The 19,933-nt window shown below is 35.8% G+C and overlaps 1 protein-coding gene across 2 annotated transcripts; it reads left to right on the forward strand.

Annotated features, from left to right (window-relative positions):
- The first annotated feature begins 6,359 nt into the window (after positions 1-6,359).
- LOC131152616 (uncharacterized protein At1g26090, chloroplastic) lies at positions 6,360-19,671 on the forward strand. 2 transcript variants are annotated; one of them, XM_058104366.1, is made up of 7 exons: positions 6,360-6,642; positions 17,435-17,578; positions 17,672-17,746; positions 17,864-18,057; positions 18,145-18,316; positions 18,404-18,820; positions 19,350-19,671. In XM_058104366.1, exons 1-7 carry the CDS (start codon positions 6,415-6,417, stop codon positions 19,479-19,481), a joined length of 1,362 nt encoding a protein of 453 aa, XP_057960349.1. In that variant the 5' UTR covers positions 6,360-6,414; the 3' UTR covers positions 19,482-19,671. The 2 variants fall into 2 exon arrangements, with proteins under 2 accessions (XP_057960349.1, XP_057960350.1); XM_058104367.1 differs by lacking the exons at positions 17,435-17,578; positions 17,672-17,746 and having other exon boundaries at positions 6,372-6,642.
- Positions 19,672-19,933: the final 262 nt, after the last annotated feature.

Below are 19,933 nucleotides of genomic sequence, written 5' to 3' on the forward strand. Positions count from 1 at the left end.
GATGGATAGTGGCATTCAACTCAAAGCATATCAAATTTAGAAAAAATATTCATCCATCGGAAAATATATTCATTTAGCACAAATGGATATTTGCATTCAGCTCAACAACAAATCATCCAAAAAATATAAGCACAATATAATAAAATACATATTGGATGAATTTTGAAAAACAAGGCTGCTCCCCCGCAATTATGCAGCCAAAGAGTTTTATATTCAATTAAGTATCTAGCATAACTGATATTTTCAAATGGGAGGATGAGCTTATGAATGTGTTTGAATATGATTAAGTGTTTAAGCTCCATGATTAGTTTAGGGTAGCATGATATATAATAAATACTATGATAGATTCCCTAAACCTCAATCTGTGTGATGGACAAAACATGCTATATTTAAGATTTTTCAAATTATAGCACATATATATATATATAGCATTACGAATATAATGAAATTTTAAAATTTGTCCATTTGAATGAGTTTTTATTTAAACATGCTTATAACATTTGAATTAAGAATTGATAGTTCTATATAAGCATGTTATAGCCAATATTATCAAGTAACATCAAATCATGAGGATGTATATACCGTAGGCCAAATGGATTGGATATTTCACTAAAGTTCTCATACTGGCTTGATCTTCCTAAGGTTCATAGTATGATGATAGTGTATATTAAAATTTAGAGTTTAAGCATAAAACACTATTTAAGCGTTCAAAACATTATAACCTCTTAAATATTTTATCCTAAAATCTTATGAGTATAAAAAGAATTCTTTGAAAGTACACCTCATAAGATGGTATGCAATCATCACAAGATTCTCATAATAAGAATAAGCATAAAACAAACAATATGCGAATCAATCATCAAATAAAGTAGAAGGAGGAATATATATACCTTTCCATTTTTCTCCTTCTTAATCATTTAAGGTTGGAGTGGTGTTCATCTCTCTCTTGGTTTCTTGTACCTCTTATGTTTCCCAAAGGACCTTAGCACTCAAAAGAATAAACTTTATAAGAGCATTAGTAACTAAGGTAGAGTTAAAAAAAAAATATGCATGGGACTAGAATGATATGCATTAAGGCAATGTCATGCTTTTTCAAAATATTTTTAGATATGGGAAAAACTATGTATTTTAAAATCATTTTCCAACTGGATATGAAAAATTTTGTTGAAACCTTTTTCAAAATCTTTAATCGATTGATTTTACAAAAGCAATTTTAATAGTCAAACAATAAAATCTACACAATGAAAATAGTGGAGGATTTGTAAAGGGTTTACCCTTAAAACAGGGATACATCGAAAATGAGCCGTTGCGATCTTTAGCATAAGCGGTTAAGCCTTTTGTAACGAGGTTCTGATACCAATTGTTACAATTAGTGTGATCCCAAGAAGGGGGAATTGGGTTTTAAAACATTTTTTCCTAATTTAAACAATTACGTCGATTCACCACAGTTCATATCCGATTCAATATTGAAAACGTGTACGTACAACGATTAAGTTATTAGTGTGTGCATACATACACATGTGTTGTATATCTCATTTAAATTAGTTCTGTGTGCATGCAAGATGGTTATAACAAGACATGAACAAGCATACATATACTGAAATTTAAGTGCACGAAATTAAATAAAATAGAGAGAAAATGACACACATATTTGTTAATGAGGTTCGCCCTATACTGCCTACGTCCTCGCATTGAGCATACCCTCCAAGGATTTCACTATACCTGCTCACTTAACTGGGTAGAGCAAAAGCTTTTTACATCCTCTCCTTACAGGGTAAGGAAAACTCCAACTCAATTATTAAGCTGAGCCGAACTAGTTTCACTTACGGGGCTGAAGCTCCCTAGTTCAATTACAGGCTGAACCGAATCAGTCTCATTTACGGGACTAAGACTCGCCAGTTCATTTCATGGGTTGAACATGTTGACCTTATAGGTCACGCCCGATTTTGATAATGACAAATACTCCTATATTTAATAAATATCTAATTCATGTGCAGGTCCATATTAGCAGATCATTAATGGCACGTGAAAGCTCAAAGCTTGAAGACAAATTCATACTCTTGATTGTAATATTATTTTAGTGAAATTTATCTGTAATAGTAACTAGGGTATTCAGTTTGTAATAAGCACACACATCACATGTATGATTTATTTTGTAAGCTCAAACTAGATACAAACCAAAAATGACCATAGAAAGACCTTAGGGCTTACCCTTCAGTCGACCGACACCGGACTTTTTCGGTGTCTTCAAATTGGACCTTAAGTGACCCTAGGACACACACATTTACACATATATTTGTTAGGCACTTCATTAGGGTTTGTATGCTTCAAGATTGGACTGAAATGCACACATGGTGCACTTTCGGTCGACCAGCACAATTAGTTCATTTTGGCCTGGTCGACCGAAACCTCCCTGGGTCAAAAGTTTGACCACCTGGTCGACCGAACCAGGTAGTTCAAAGAGACTTGATCGACCGAGACCCTCCCTAGTCAACATTTTGACCATCTGGTCAACAGAGCGCTTTTGTTCTCTAACTACCTGGTCAACCGGAGGGTCCTCGGGAGAAATCCCAGCGGTCTGGTTGACCGAACCAGCCAGTTCAAAATGGTCTAGTCGACCGAACCTCAGAAAATTGAGAAATCGCCCTCTCCTGGTCGACCGAGCCTTCACTTCAAAAGTCCCCTAGTCGACCGAAGCATATGAGACTTGGTCGACCGAACCTCTCGAGTTGCACCTAATTTTTTACAGCAGTTAAAATCTTTAAACGGGGTTAAAATGTTTTAAACGTCATTAAACTTTTCTAACAATCCCTAATAGGTCTCCAACGGTCAAAATTTTCGGTATGTCTATATATACTCCTTCATTTGGGAGAATTAAGGATTGATTAGCAAAAACCAAAATCAAATTTCTCTCTCAAGCCAAATACTTCCTATTGCTCATACTATCTCCAAATACACTCTAGCTTACCTTCAAAAGTTGTTAAATCAACTGTAAGTGTTCTTGAGTGTTTAGATTGAAAGGTTTGCTCTCTCTTTGCCTTGAGATTGTTTCATTTTATTGAGAGTCAAACCTAAAAGGATTCTTAGGGGACTTTGCTGATAAGTTCATCCTAAGAAAACTTTACTAGATCTTCTAAGATTGCATATTCGTTGCAACATCTTGAGAAGCTCGCATTTGCTTTTGGTTGCGAAATATTTTCAAAATCATTTACAAATATCTATTGCTCTTTATTTTGAAAACCATTTGAGGAGATATTTGTTTTTGAGGTGAAACATCTTTGTTGCAATATTTATTCACTCATATATTTTTACTGAAAACAAAGATCATATATATTTTGCAAGTCCAAGCATATACATATTTATGTGATTGAGATATTCTACTGATTGACACTTTTGAGGCTTGTTTGATATTCTGTGTAAACATGTTTGATTGAATATTTTGAAATACACAAATTATTATTGACACTCTCACGTGCGTACTACACTGATAGAAAATATATTTGAGAGTTGAACTATCTAGACCACACTGAGCTTACATTTTAAATCATCTATGGTGTTTGTGATTGTGCGCATTTGTGGTACAAATTTGCTTTACGTGAAAACACCCTTATATTGTACCTTTTGATTGTATATGTGAGAGATTCCAAGTGTGGCTTGAGGGAGCAGTAATCCAGTCTGGTAAGGATTGGTGTAAAGGTTGAAGTCAGCTCTGTGATAATTTGACCTGGTTTGTATAGGTGTCGCTCCACCCGTTCAAATGAGCAAGTTATTGTGATAATCCTTGTGTTGGTTAGCCAAGGCGGGGACATAGGCAGTTTGGCCGAACCTCGATAACATATGTGTGTGTCACCCTTCTCTTTACTGCTTTCTGGTGCTTGTGTAATTGTTTAAACTGTTTTATTTAATTTCTGATATTACTTGCACTAGATTGACCATAGGATTGCGAATATACTGCTGTTAGGAGGAATACCTAGGGGATAGATTTTTAAAATACCAATGCACCCCCCCCCTCTTGGGATCACGGTAAAGCTAACAGAACCCAACCGTTACAATAAAAATATTTTTGTATATATGAAAAAGCTTCTAAATACAAGCATTGATGTACACACTAAGCTCATAAAAATACACACTCCAATGATATGAGATAATGCTTAAGGAGTAAGGGTGCTTAACTATATTTAAACCCTAATGAAAAGTTTTCTCCAAAAAGATATTTCAATAATAATATAGGAGAACCTAGGGTTTTACTTTTTCAATGATTTTTGCACAAATAGAATGTGTGAAAAATGAGTATTATGTTCTCCAACAAAGATTTATACAAGTGAGAAATACTTGAAGAATTTAGGAGTTAAGCCCAAGAAAATATTTGTGCACTAATAAATTCTCCCAAAAATATTTATCCTGAAAATAATAAGGAGAAACCAAAGCTATACTCTCAAAAATATTTTCAAAAATAAAGCATAAGTGAGAGTATGCATATGAAAATAAATACCCCAAAAATAAATATGCTCTCTTCAAGAGTGATTTTGAAATGAAATAGTAGAAGAGAGTTTGAGAGTTTTGTATAAAAATTTGGCCCCAAAAGAATGATTTAAATAATAAAAAGCATTTTGGGAGAACTTTGATTAACAATGGATTAGAAAGAAAATTTGGGTTAATCAAATATGCTGATTTGAGTTATGGAGGGGGTATTTATTGATTTTCAACATATCTGACCGTTGAGGGACGTGCTCGGTATTTTGGAAAAGTTTAATTAAATTTTAATGACGTTTTGGCACTTTTGGAAAATTTTAGCCCGAGAAGTTCGATTGACCACTTTTGTGGTTCGGTCGACCGTGGAGTTAAGTTCGGTCGACTTAGAGAAATTTGAACTGAGAGTTCGGTTGACCAGATGTAGTGTCCCAAGGGTGATTTTCCATTTTTCATGCAGTTCGATCGACTGAGTCAATTTGAATTAAGTAGTTCGGTCGATCGGGCGGTTGGCAATTCCCACGTGTAGGTTTGGTCGACTAGGGCGTTGCCCGTATAAATTTGGTCGGTCGACCAAGAGATCAACTTATTGACCGGAGGAGGTTCGATCGACCAAGTCTGCCTACATTTATCTGGTCGGTCGGTCGAGAGGTCAACCTGTTGACCCGGTGGGAGTTCGGTCGATCAAGGAACTTAGTGTAACTGAGTTTGATCAACCGAACATGCCAATTTGGGCATTTTCGGTTCTTTTTCTCTTATAAAATTTTCCCTATTCATATGATGATTAATGTTAAGACTATAGGGGATATTTTTATACAATATTTAGGGTCCTAAGGTCAGTCTAAGGCCTTTGAGAAATAACCTTAAAAGTCCAGTGTCGATTGACGTGCCCTAAGGTCATTGAGTCCCTATGGTCATTTTACGGTCATCTAAGCATTTAAAACATATCATGCAAGATGTATACATTATTATAGACCAAATATAAAAATAAATGCATATACAAGTAAACACACAAATGTCTTCTTCTTTCTTCTTTGCTCTTTAATTCTATGGAATATGTCAGATATGAGCTTTAAGTTGTGTCGTGACTTCTATGTCCTATTGATCTTATATGTGACCTGAATTATACCTGTTCACGCACTTAAAAACACACATAAGAATCGCTTGTATTTGTCAACATCAAAAAGGAGATCGGACTCAAAAAGCCAACAATTTATATATATATATATATATATATATATCTGTGTGTGTGTGTGTGTGGTACAAAAATGAAATTGGTCATTATGGGGGTATAAACAAAAATAGAATCGTCCATTAAGGCGGTATAAATATATAAAAATATATTAGTCGGGTAGAGTCTCGTGAATTAAATAAGAATTAAAGAAATATGTCAGTTGGTTAGAGTCCCGTATTAATAACGTGTTATAAAAATACAAAAAATAAATAGAAAATAAATAGAGACGAGATATAGATTTTTCGTGGTTCGGCTATGCCTACTCCAATGGTGGATGAGATCAAAATTTCACTATCACGGAAGGAATTACAATAGGATATGAAACTGATCTTGTAAAAGATATCTCTATCTTCTCTTTATCTCTCATTTTCTTTTCCTTTCTATGTGCTCCTCACTTCAAATATGCAATATGTATATATAAGCATGCTATATGTATGTGTATACAAGTGAGAGGGAGAGGGTGCCCTTTTATAGGACAATAAAGATGAAAGATGGCCTATGTTTCAGAACATTAGAATAATTATTGACAGGATTAATTTAATATTTTCGAGTGAAAAATGCTAAAAATAAAATTTCCATTATAGTACTTGGGAAACATAGCAACACAAAATTTTTTTATAAAATAATAAATCAAGCTAACATTACAAGCTACGTTCTTGGACTTGAATTCTTTAAAACATGGCTTTGTTCTAATTTGTATTTTGCTCCCAATGGCTGTTTCTTCTTGGTCTCCTATCTTGTCCCCAATCCTCGTGTCACCTTCGTTTTCTGCGCATCGAAACCCTAATTCCCATTTCAGTATTCCAAGAACCCGACCTTTGGTTGTGGTGGCTTCGTCGTCCGAAGATGATATTTCTTACCGGAAACCCACCAAACTGGTTACCTTTTTGGGTAAAGGCGGATCTGGCAAGACCACCACTGCCGTATTTGCTGCTCAGGTCCTCCTTCTTTCACCATGGATTCCTTCAATCGTCATTTTCTCACTTTACATTTTTACGGAGATGATTTTCTTAGCAATTGAGATACTCTGTGGTGAGCATTTTGCAAGTTCTTTTCGTGCTTTTAAGGGTTAGTGGCAAATGCAAGTTTTTTGGCTTTCAAGAGCTAATAAAGTTGCTTTGAACATACCCAACGATGAATAAGTATGCATAAGTTTGTTGGATCACTGGTAAAATGATATTGGGGATGCTTTTGTTAGACTTCATGTCTTGGATTCTGGAAAAATCAGCTGGAGTTATTTCAATACAGCTCCAGCCTCAAGTTTAGCCTCTAAATCAATTATGCCTTAGTTTGATTTGCTTTTAGTGATTGATATCCATGTTTTTTAATTTTTGTCCTCTCAAGCCATATACTGAAAACTGAAAAGACAAAAACAACAAACAGAACAAACCCTGATTCTCTTCAAGCAAAAAATCTGGGAGGTTGGTCTATATAACCATGGAGAGAGGCATTGTTGATGTTGCAATGTGGTGGTTGGAAAGACAACCAAGTGAACAGAAGTGAGTTCGGCCCTGGTACAAAACATGTCTAAATATTTCAATTCATACACTATAGTGTAGCCTTCAGCTATTGGTCTATCCTTCAAGCTAGCTGTGAAATTATTTGGCTTAGTTCTCATGGTAAACACCAATGGCAACCAACCACAAACTTATCAGCCAAAAGTCATGCAAAGTTAGATAAAGCTTTAGACACAAACTTGGGAAAAAATATATATATGACAAAGAGGTGACAAAACTATTATTGGAAGGTGATAAATAATTGTAGACACAAAATTAGTTATAGGATTTTGGTTGCATTTGCATTTGCCTTTTAAAATAATAATGGGAAGATAGATGCTGTGAGACACAGGATGACAAAGGAGTTGAAGACGGAGCCTTGGAATCAAGGCGGCCTCACCTGCTTTGTGGTGTTGTTGTGCATGCACTTGCGAGTTAGGTCGATCCAATCGTAAAGAAAGACTTAATGGCTATGAAGGTTCCGATGGACAAGAAGGTGGAGACAAAAGACCCACACTAGGAGGAGAAGGAAGAGCAGGTAATAAAAGGGAATCGTCAAGATCTATAGGTCTCAAAGGCTCTTAGAAGTAGGGAGTAGAATTAAAAGGACGGCATTAGTGAAGACAAAGAAACGATTTAGGATAGGACAATTAGCAATGATATTCTTTGTGCGGATGAGAATACACCAGGAAAACTAACTTGAGAGTTGAGAGCATCGAATTCCAATTTTTCTACCTTGGGGACAACTGATGAACGAAGGACACAAAATGACACAACTGAATGTGCAGGGAGTTAATGAGAACAAATTCTTTATGAAATAGGATGGAGTAAGCTATTTTTCCTTTAAGAACAAACAATGGCATGTAATTACCAAGAGAGCATGATTAAGAATTACATCGAGAACATTTTGGGCACATTCATGTGGTATAGCAAGGTGCAAATGACTTCTAGAATATGTTTTCTTTTCCGCTTAACTACATCATTTTGTTATGGAGTGTAAGCACAAGAGAATTGGTGAATCATTCCTGATGTAGTCATGTCTATGGTGAAAGGGGTGTTGAAGTACTCTTTAGCATGGTAACAACAAAGAAAAACACACACATACACACACACACTTTTTAGTAAATAAAGCTAAGTCATCCTTGCATAATCATCAACAAAAATAAAAACATACTAAAACCCTAAAAAGGACTCGACTAGGACACACATTTGAATGGACTATTACAAGAATTGATTGCCTATTTATTAACTTTGCCAACAAAAGTGACATCATGATGCTTTTTGAATTGACAAGATTCATACTCTAAAGCTAGATAAGAGAACTCAAACTAGGAACCAACTTTTTTAACTTGTGGAATGATGGATCACCAAGGTGATGATGAATCTAAAGAGGTGCGATGAATCTAAAGAGGTGCAACTACAACGATGCAAGTAAGAGATTAGGAGCAATTAAAGTAACGAAAAAGCTTCATGTCTTTTTCCTATTGTCTTCCTTATCTTCAAATCCTGAAGAGCATCAGAAGCAACGGAAAAGGTGATTGAACATTTTAAGTTGTCAGTTTACTAATAGTTATAATATTAAAACAAAACATGCATATACAAGTGAGAGAGAAACAAAATTAGTAGTCCTTATCTCATTAATTTTGGTGTTAGAGCCATTTGCAAGGGTAACATGGGTAAGGTGTTAAAATACTAGAGTTTAGATTTAAGACTAGGTATAGTTGCCATACGTTTAGTAGTAGCAAAATATATGACCTGGGTCTTGAAGATGATTTCTTGATGTTAAGAAAAAATTTGGTCAATAAACTTCCGTTATTTAATTGCTCAAGATAATTTTACCCATATTTGAATAGTAGTATGGCTTTTATTATTTTGTAATGTAGCTGCAATCTCTTGGTATCCAATATGGAAACTACTATCTCTTGTTACAAAGGAATACCCTTTGATTCCTACCAAAAAAAGGGAAGAAGAAGAAGCATTTCAGAAGAAACCCAAAACTAACCCTTCATTTGGTTTGCCAAATGAAATTAAAGTAGGATAGGAATTGAAGGAGGAATGGAATTACTTTTGGAATGCAATTACTATGTTTGGTTGGTAACGTAGAATGACTATAGGAGTCCCGATTTCGATTTCTTTCCAATAGTTGGTATTCTTCAATGACTTTTGTAATGGAATGAGAAATAAGCCATTTTTAAAGTAATGCTCCTAATGCATAATTATTTAATTTTTTAATTATTATTTTTATTTTATAATAGTGATTATTATTAGTTTATATAGTTTAAAACAATCTCCCAGAGCATGGCTTGGTCATTTCAGTGTTGCACTAGTTGAGTTTTTTCTTCGAAGATGTGCTATGGACATGGTTTTAAATCGCAGTTGCGGGTAGCGTAACGTAATGGTAACAGGTGTAATGGGACGCGGGAGTAGCGGATGTTACATAACGGGAAGCGGGTGTAACGACCGTGAATTTTTTTGAAGCACGCACAACCTTGTGCATGTTAGCGTACTTGCATGTTTTAAGCTTTTAGCCCATCTTAGAAAGAGTTTTAGTGTATTTTGGATCATTTAGTTCGAGTAACTAAGTTCTTTGGTAAGGGCAACAAGTTTACATTTGTTTTAAACCACCATTGATAGAAAAATTACGTGTGTGTGTGTGCATTTATACTTCTCATTGTTCTTATCTATGATAAATTCTTATGTGTGCTATATTAATTAATAGAAATACATTATACACTCCATTAATCTATTAGACACATAACACATACAAACAATACAAATATAAAATAGCTAGAAAAGAAAGATGGTTGAAGTTGAAAAATATAGAACATAAATATCACATTACATTATAATCAAAATAAAATATTTTCCTAACTACTATTTTCAAATTGTTAATTAATGCATCTATTGTGAGTATTTAAAGAAATAGTAAATTTTGTATCATTGTCATCCTTATTATAATCTTTTCCCCCTCTCGTCACATGGTATATTGAGAATGATTTATGAAAGAGAAGGAAAAAGTGAGAAAGAAAAAGTAAAAAATAAAATAATTTTTTTGGTGTAACAGTCCTGTAGTGGTTACGTAACGGCCATAGTGGCCTTTAGGTAATGATCAGGGTTCGTAACAGCCTCTACGACTGTGATTTTTCTTCACACCGATTTCGCGGTGTGTAACAGTATCGACAACCCAAAAAACCGTTACGTAACGACGTTACATAAGGGTCGCAGCCTTTATTTAAAACCATGGCTATGGATCATTTCGTGTTTTATTGTCATACTGCATCGGGTAGGATCCTTCTTGTTGTTTATGTGGATGATATTGTTATTACAGATGATGATAATGGTATTCAGAGTCTCAAACTTTTTCTACAAACTAAGTTTCAGACCAAAGATTTGGGACCGTTGAAATACTTCTTGGGTATAGAAGTATCTAGATCTCATATCGAAATTGTTGTGTCGCATGGGAAGTATTTTCTTGATCTGTTGGATAAAACTGGCTTGTTGGGATTTAAACTGGTTGATACACCCTAACAACAAGTTAATGTCGGATATGGGTGATTTGCTACCTAATCCTGGACAATACTGGAGATTTGTTGGAAAGTTGTATTATCTCATAGTTACTGGCGTAGATATATCTTTTGCAACAAGGGTTATGGGTCAATTTCTAGATTCTACGGGGACAAGTCATTGAGACACAATAATTCGCATCTTGAAATATCTCAAAGGTGCGCCTAGAAGAGGTCTTTTATATCGTGATTAGGGTCACACTTATATCCATGGATATATAGATGCAAATTGGGTTGGATTGCCTTCCAATCGTAGATCCACTACCAGGTACTGTATCTTGGTTGGTGGTAATTTGATTTCTTGGAAGAGTAAGAAACAAACTGTGGTGGCAAGGTCAAGTGATGAATCAGAATATAGAACTATGACTCACATTGCTTGTGAACTTGTCTGGTTGAAGAACATGTTGGAAGAATTGGGTTTTTCGCATTCTTAGCCTATCAAGTTGATGTGTGATAAGCTGCTCTTTATATTGCCTCCAACCCAGCCTTTCATGAGTAGACGAAGCACATTGAAGTTGATTGCCACTTTGCTTGGGAGAAACTTGAGCAGAAGCTCATTACAACTGCTTATGGGAAGTCGGACATGCAACTTGCTGACTGTACCAAAATGTTTGGGGGTGCTTGTGTTAAATTCATTTGTAACAAGTTAGGAGCATATGACATTTATGCTGTAGCTTGAGGGGAAGTGTTAGAGGTTGTATATGTCTTTTAGTATTATTATTATTGAGTGTGTTAGTGTGTTAATTAGTGAGAGTTAGTAAGGGTATTATTCTCATTAGAATGCATTTAGTTTGTATTATAAATAGAGGAAGAGACCTATCTTCAAGTTAGGTCATTCATTTTAATCAAATCTTGACAATATTAAATAATTAATTATGTTATAATGTTGTAATATATGAGATTTTTGTTTACATTTAATAAATTGCATATTAAAATATAATACTTAGAAAATATAAGAAAAAATGTAATAATAATAATATAATTAAACAAAATAACAAAAAATATACTGAAATATAATATGCAAAGTACAATCAAATACATAATTATAAAATGATTTTATTGTAAAAAAAATATTTATTATATAACATCATATAATAATTATATATGTATAATATTATTCTATATTAAATTAATTAAATAGTTTTTTATACTATAATGACATAATTGATAAACTATACTCATTTTTGATTCATATGTTTATGTATACCAAACACTATAATACAACTTCGATTTTGATACTATGTTGAACTAAACATGAGAGAAGAATTTGACATTCCGTTTCTGATTCCAATGCATTCCAATCCCGATTCCAATTTTAATTGTGAACCAAACGCTACTATAGTTTTGTTAAGGTAGAGGACTATAAATCCATTAGCCTAGTCTCCAGTGTTCATAAGATTATCACCAAAGTTCTAGCTAATAGGCTGAGTCTGGTGCTTGATAAGACCATTTCAACAGCTCAAAGTGCTTTCGTGGGTGGGGTAGACAGATAGTGGACGCCATTCTGGTGGTGGAGTATATTTGAAGGAAAAAGAAGAGGGATTTCATATTTAATTGGACTTTGAGAAGGCTTGTGATAGAGTTAGTTGCAGTTTGGACAATATTTTTGCGAGAAAGGGCTTTGGTGAGCAGCGACACTGGTGGTTAAGGGGTTGTTTATCCAATGTATGGTTCTCCATTGTTGTGAATGGGGAACCTAAGTCTTGGTTTAGGACTTTTAGAAGCATGTGACAAGGAGACCCACTCTCATCATTTGTGTTTGTCCTAGCAGCTGATATGTTGATTAAAATGCTGGATGTGGATCAAGGGTTGGTAAAAGGTTTGAAAGTGGGGAGAGAGAATGGTGGTTTCTCATCTTCAATTTGTGGATGATACTATCTTCTTTCTAGAGGATCATAGGCCCTCTTTCATATGTATTTTGGGTATCCTCCATTTTTTTAAGAGGGTGTTAGGGCTGAAAATAAATTTGGGGGAAAAATGGTCTAGCCAATATTAGTGTGCCTCTTGAGTGTGTTAGGGAGCAGACTTTAGAAGTGCGTTGTGTTCTTTTAGAGTGACCTTTGACTTATTTTGGAGTCCTTTTTTTGGGGGGGGGGGGGGGGGGGGGTAATATAACCATGGTTTTTTTGGAGCTAGTGGTGGAAAGAGTGACCAAGAGGCTGGATGGTTGGAAGGGGGCACTTTTTTCCTTTGGGGATGGAAGTACCCTTATCCAAGCTTGTTTATCTAGCATTCCTTTGTATTATTTGTCAATTTTCAAAATTCGAATGGGGATTGCCAATAAGATTGATAAAATAATGAGAGATTTCTTATCGTCAGGAGAATTGGATTTTCAGGATTATTTAGTTAGGTGGGAGGAGGTTTGCAGGTCAAAAAAGGAGGGAGGGCTGGGTCTTGGAAATTTGGTGTCTAAAAACATCACTCTCCTAGCTAAATTGTTATGGCATTTTCCCTTAGAAGATCTTTCCCTTTGGCATAAAGTGATTAAAAGTAAGCATGGGTTGGGTGTGAATGGGTGGGATACCACTATTACTTTGCGATGTTCTTCAGAGAGTCCATGGAAACCTATTTCTTAGATTTATCCGTTATTCAGTCCTCACGTTAATTTTATTGTGGGGAGGGGTTCTCGATTTGTTTTTTGGAAAGATCTATAGTTGAGGAATGATGTTCTATCCACATCTTTTCCTCGCCTCTTCAATTGAGCTCAGGCCAAGATAGTATAATCTCTTTTTTTTGTGGTTGATTCTAGTAGCCCTTTGGTTTCTTGAAACTTTCATTTTAGAATAACTCATAATGATGGAGAGATGATGGAACTTCCCTCCTTGTTTTCACTATTGAATTATAGTCATCTTTCTTTAGATAAGGATATTTGGTCTTGGGCTTTGTATCTTTCGGTGGTTTATTCTTGTAATTTTTTTATTTTTATTTTTTGAGATTTTTACCTATTCCAACACTTGTTTTCCTCTTTTTTTACATATTTGGAAGGCTAAAGCTCCCCTAAATATTAAGGCTTTCATTTTGCTAACTATGCTTAATAGAATGGAAAACTAATAATCTATTGCAAATTAGGAGACCTTTGAAGGCCTTATCTCCAAATGTTTGTGTGCTTTGTTATTTGAATTTTGAATCTGCTCCTTTCATTGTGATTTTTCTTGGAGCATCTAGAATAATTTATTTGGAGTGTAGGGAGAAGCTTGGGTTTCTCCAGCAACAATGGATGGAACGTTGGCTATCTCATTTGAGGGCTTCAAAAGGGAAAAAGATAGGACCACTTTGTGGTAATGTGGAATTTTTGCAGTGTTGTGGGGTTTATGTATGGTGCAAAATGCACAAATTTTTTTCAGGGATAAAATTGAGCAGACAGCTGGTTTGGGAGAAGATTCTTTATTTGGATTCTTTATTGTGCGTTGGCTCTGGTTGCTTTAAGGGCGCGAGCTTTTCGGAAATTCAGCAAGATTGGAGAAATTTTTTGCTTTGATATTTCTTTTTTCTTTTTTTTTTTGTGTTTTTAGTTTCTTTCTTTTTTTTTTTATGAATTTTTCCATAATTTTTTAGGAGATGTCTTATTCTCCTTTTTGTAAATTCTTCTCTTACTAATGAAATCTCATTTTTTGCTATTAAAAAAAAAAAAAAAAAAACTTGAGGTGCTAAAAGCAAAAGCACAAACTTCTGTGTTAAAAAATTAAGTTTGGAGGTTGAAAAATTTTATCTAAATGAGCAAATTTGCCACCTTCATGGATTAGTGGAGGAAAAAATGGAGTGGAGAAGAAGCTTTGTGAATTTAGAGCACCGATCGTTGAGATGAGACTTCAAATATTGAGGTTGCAAAGGTTTTTTGTAAACCCTGTGAGGGTGAATTTCATGAGTTTGTCTCTTTTATGAACCTGTGATTTGTGATGCCATTGTGACATTTTTTTTTTCATCTCATTACTTTTGTTGCTTATTTCGATGTGTTGCAGGGCTTCATTTGTTGAAATACAATTTGATTTTTTTTTTTTTCGTCATTTGGAAAGGATGTCAGATGGTGTTTGTTTAGCTGTTTAAAATTTATACTCTCGCTGTCTATGAAATATCTTTTATTACAAGGTGCATGTAATTCAGCCACTTAAACATGCATTGGTGGTCCCCCCCCCCCCCCCCCCCCCCCCCCCCCCACTCTAAATAAAAAATGTTTTTTATTTGTTTTGATGGTTACATCTGGCTTGTAGTCTAGACTACCTGTATATCTTCTAATAGGGACCAAGCTAGTTGTAGTTCATTTGGAATTTATCGTTTCACCCCAACTTTTGCCTAGGCCACTTGTTAGGGTTTTCAACCTAGCAGGCAATTTTATTTATTTCTTTTTAATACCCTAACTTTTGCTTGCACACTGCCCTTGGTGGGGATTTCAACCTAGCAGACAAATTTTCTTTTTCTTTTTCTTTTTTTTTTTAATGCCCTGTCATTTGTGTTAGCTGTCTTGGTAGAGTTCCCAACCTAGCAGACAAAAATTATTTTATATACCCTAATTCTTTCCTATTCTGTCCTTGTTAGGGTGTTCAACCTAGTGCGTAAAATTTGTTTCCTTTTTATGCCCTCACTGTTGCCTAGGTGTAGCCGTGTAGGGTTTTCAATCCAATGGGGCCTTTTTTTTTTTCAATGATGGGTCACAGATAAAACTTTTTAATGAACTTGTGATATACACAAGGATATATTCACTAACCCTCTAAATTTGAATGTTTATGGGACCATTATTGAGTGAATACCTAATCACATAGGGTTGCTCCCTCTTTGTCTTGGATTTACCCTGCATTCATCTGGTAATGAGAACATTGTGTTTAACAGTTAACACTAGATCTCTCAGACTCCCACTAAAAAGGGCATGTATTTTATTTTCTTGTTAAATGCTCCTGCAACTCGTGCTTGATAAATTTCTAGCATTTGTTGAGTTGCCAATCTTTTCTCATCCAAAGCTTTGAGTTTCTGCCAATCGTGTTTTACCATTTTCATCTGGACTGGTTAAATACAATGTGATTTTCAAAATGGTATTTGAACTTAGAAAGGCAATACAAATTATATGGTGTGCAACAAGTTGCGGCTTGACTGTTGTATGGTATGCCCTTATAGCTTCAGGAATCTTTCATGCTAGATTGCTAGTCTCTTTTATTCTTTGCAACTACCTTTTTAAGGATCTTAATAAGGACCTTGTAAAATGCCTATGCTTGTCCATTGGCAAAAGGGTCACAACTTACTGAACGCCCAAATTGGATTTCTACTTTGCACTTACTTTAGTGATTGGTTGATTTTTGAAGCAGTAAGTATTATCCATGACACTTCTTGCTGGAATCCCACTGTGGTAAATTATATTGTTTTTAATAAAATTGCCCCCAATTCACCTTTCCCTCTCTTAGTGTTGTTGCTTTGGGCCATTTGAAAAATAATCAGTTGCTGCTAAAATGAGTTGGTCAGATCTGAAGATGGAGGTTTAAGAGGACCCATGACATCCATGCCCCACATTTCAAAACGTCAGGAAATGATGGAAGGGGTAAAGGGCCAAAGGAGGTTGTTGAATAAGGTTTCCATGCAACTGGCATGCTTTACAAATCATTACAAGTTTTCTTGCATCTTGGAACATAGCTGGTCAATCATACCCGTCTTTTTCTGCGAACTTTATTGCACCACGACCAGATCATGAAGTGTGGATCTGAGCATCACAAATTGGATGCACTAACTTGCAAAACACCGTGTGGGAATGGCTTACAAATCAAATTGGAGCATTATGGAGGAAATTAAAGCAAAAAATAGCTCCAAATGAAATCTCATGTCCTGGCATGTGGTGTCGGAGCTGGCATCTTGTGAACAAGCACATTAAGGCATCTGACCCACTTATCAATGATGAGTTTATGGAGTAATCTGATCTGCAGTGTCTGTGGATGATTTTGGTGTTGATTTTGCAAACGGGACATGGGAAGTGGTTGGATGTCAGTAGCTGTAGCATCTGTTGAAGTTAACAGGTTTCCAGCAATCCTAACTTTCTTCTTGTCTTATGTGCGACTAATAGCTATGTATGGTTTAGGTCTCAAGTCTTTGCTCTGATAGCATGTTGAAATATTGGAATAGTAGGAGAACCCATAGATTGAGCAAGTCTGCTTTTCTATATATAATAAACTCTTGGTACAGTAGGTGTTGTTCATATCCTTACTAACATGCTAACCTGTAAAATGTATGAGAGAAGGATAGAGGTGCGACTGGCTTAAAGTTTGTGAGTGATATGGTTAATTGGGTGATGATGTGATGGAAATAAATGTTAACTTCATGATTATTCTCAATCGACTGGGTCTCATATTAAATGCACTATGCAAAAAGACTTTTTTTCGGACTGCCAAGAAGGTGTAAAGGGCATTAGAAGAAGCTCTTTTTGTTTGAGCAATGAGAGTCAGGACATATGTTTTTCTGATGCAAGTAATGTTCTGTAGCTAACTTTTTTTTGTTTATTTTTTAAAATGACATTGTGGAAGGTAATGTCTGTCACATGATTCAGCTAAAGTATTGTCTTTTCCATATTATCCCATCCTTGTCGTATACAATGTACGAGTTTAACATCCTAATGCTCAATATCCTTTGGTTATTTATGTTGAAATTCTCAAGTTAAACATGGGATTTTAAATCACTTTTTTGTTTGTGCTTCTCAGCATTATGCTATGGCTGGTCTTAGTACATGCTTAGTGATACATTCCCAAGACCCTACCGCTGAATATCTTCTAAATTGTAAGATCGGAACTACTCCTGTCACATGTGGCAAGAACCTCTCAGCTGTTAGGTTGGAAACCACTAAAGTGTGTTTTTACTTCCTTTTCCATTTCGTCTGTCATCTTGAAGTTACTCCTTAAGGGGCTCATGACTCAATCAAATATGCTTCATAACTGTAGATGATTCTTGAACCTCTCTATCGGATGAAGCAAGCAGATGCCCGTCTTAATATGACCCAAGGAATTCTTGAAGGGGTGGGTATGTAAGAATCTCTTAACTATTGGTGCAATGTCATTGAAAATTATACAGCTTGTATTTATTGTGTTATCCATGAAAGACCTATTATGCAGAGTCTTTTCATAATGTTGTAGGTGGTGGGAGAAGAGCTTGGGGTCCTTCCTGGGATGGATCCTATATTTTCAGTATATATGCTCGAGAAGCTTGTAGGACTCTTTGGGATTGTGGGTAAAAGAAATCATCAAAAAGATAAATTTGACATAATAGTATATGATGGTATTAGCTCTGAGGAAACTTTACGGATAATAGGTGCCCCCAGTAGAGCAAGGTTGACTCTCTCTCTCTCTCTCTCTCTCTCACACACACACACACACACCAAACACATGGTGATATGATATGCATCCCATGATTTCAGACTTTACTTGAAATATTGGCGGAGTGTGGCCGAGAAGACGGATATTGGGAGGTTGGCTGGTCCTTCACTTTTGAGACTTGTCAGAGAAGCCCTGAATTTAAGCAGTGGTGGGTCCCATATCAATGGGAAAATGAGTGCAGAAATATGGGACACTGTGGAACGAGCTCTGGAGGTAACACTGATACCCTTTTTTTTTTTTTTTTCCCCGGTTCTCTTGGTGTCAATGTAACTCAAATGAGATTCTACATGTTCTATGCAGAGAGGATCTTCTGCATTTTTAGTACCACAGAAGTTTGGCTGCTACCTTGTGATGGACGCCAACAATCCAGCCTCTGTGAGTTCTGCTTTACGCCATTGGGGTTGTGCCATCCAAGCTGGTGCACATGTTTCTGGTGCATTTTGTGTCACTCCTTCACATTCTTCGGTAGAATTGGCTAGAATAGTTGAGGACCTTTCACCATTGCCGTTTGCTTTGCTTCCATATCTCTCATCGAGTTATCCCCTGGATTGGAATTCAATAGTTACAAATGTTCTCAGCAAAGATGCAAGAGACCTTCTTTCTGTACCAGGAAGTCAAAGCAGCAGTCATATGCCATACATTCAGTTTGATCGGGTCAAAAAATCTGTAACTCTTCTCTTGCCGGGTTTTGACAAGTCAGATATAAAGCTATATCAAGTATGTTTGTGTCATTGCTTTTTTGACACTTCGTATCACTTCATCATGGTCAAATTGGTCTCATTGCTATTTATCAGATATCATGTCGTCATAAGGTGCATGAGCTTTTTCTTCTTAGAACAAGTTTAGAGCAGCAAGGGCCAGCTCTTAGTTGTCTTTTCGATTTTCTAATAGATCGCAATTCATTAAAGGGGGGAACATGAAATAAAAATAAAGACAATGTAGTTTATGATTCATTTCAGCTTAAGTGGAACATCAAGGGGCATAACGTTGTGTACATATGGCAAAAAAGATTACTGAGAGATCCTTGAGGAATTGGATTGATTTAAGTGTCAAATAGATACAATTGGGTTTGGAAGATCTGTCAGAGTGCATTATTGGCATGTCTTAGTGACAAATTTGAAAATCTGCAGTGTGTTACTGAGCTTTTCTTTCAGCTTCTTTTGCCTTTTTTTTTTTTTTTTTTTGAGTTGCTGATTTTTGGCCACATTGTGATGATGAAGATTCTTCAATTATCTGTCAAATGCAGTATAGAGGTGGATCCGAATTGCTGGTGGAAGCAGGGGACCAAAGACGCGTTATTCGTCTACCTCTTGAAGTTCAAGGAAAGGTGGGAGGTGCTAAGTTTATAGATAGAAGTCTTGTTATCACAATGCGATAGTGTACTTCATTGCAGCTGCAGTCTTGTGTGGCTTGTGTGTAAAGAGGTATGAGAGAGAGAGCATCACATATTGTGTTGAGCTGTAATGCACCATGTTAACAATTTGTATTCCAGTAGGCCATGCTATGCACAATGCTAATGGCTCGCTCCCTACATGTTGCCATAAGGTATGCTACACATTTTGCTAGCCTTTTTTGGTGTCCTCGCTTAAGCATTTATGCTTGCATTGCTCATGTATGGGGTTGGTTTGTGCAATACCAGCATTTATTCTTGGAATCTTGAAACATGCATACAAGGCTGATACTGAAACATTTTATAAATCATCCGACCTGACCAGAGCAAGCTGGTTTGTGGTTACTATCGGCACGTGCTTTTTACCCCATCCCTATGACATTCTTTTACCTGAGTTCCCAAGCTCAAAAGGGCGTGCATGTAATGGAAATGGAACACAA

This window comes from Malania oleifera, chromosome 4 (assembly GCF_029873635.1).
Source record: "Malania oleifera isolate guangnan ecotype guangnan chromosome 4, ASM2987363v1, whole genome shotgun sequence".
In the NCBI taxonomy this organism is placed as follows: domain Eukaryota; kingdom Viridiplantae; phylum Streptophyta; class Magnoliopsida; order Santalales; family Ximeniaceae; genus Malania; species Malania oleifera.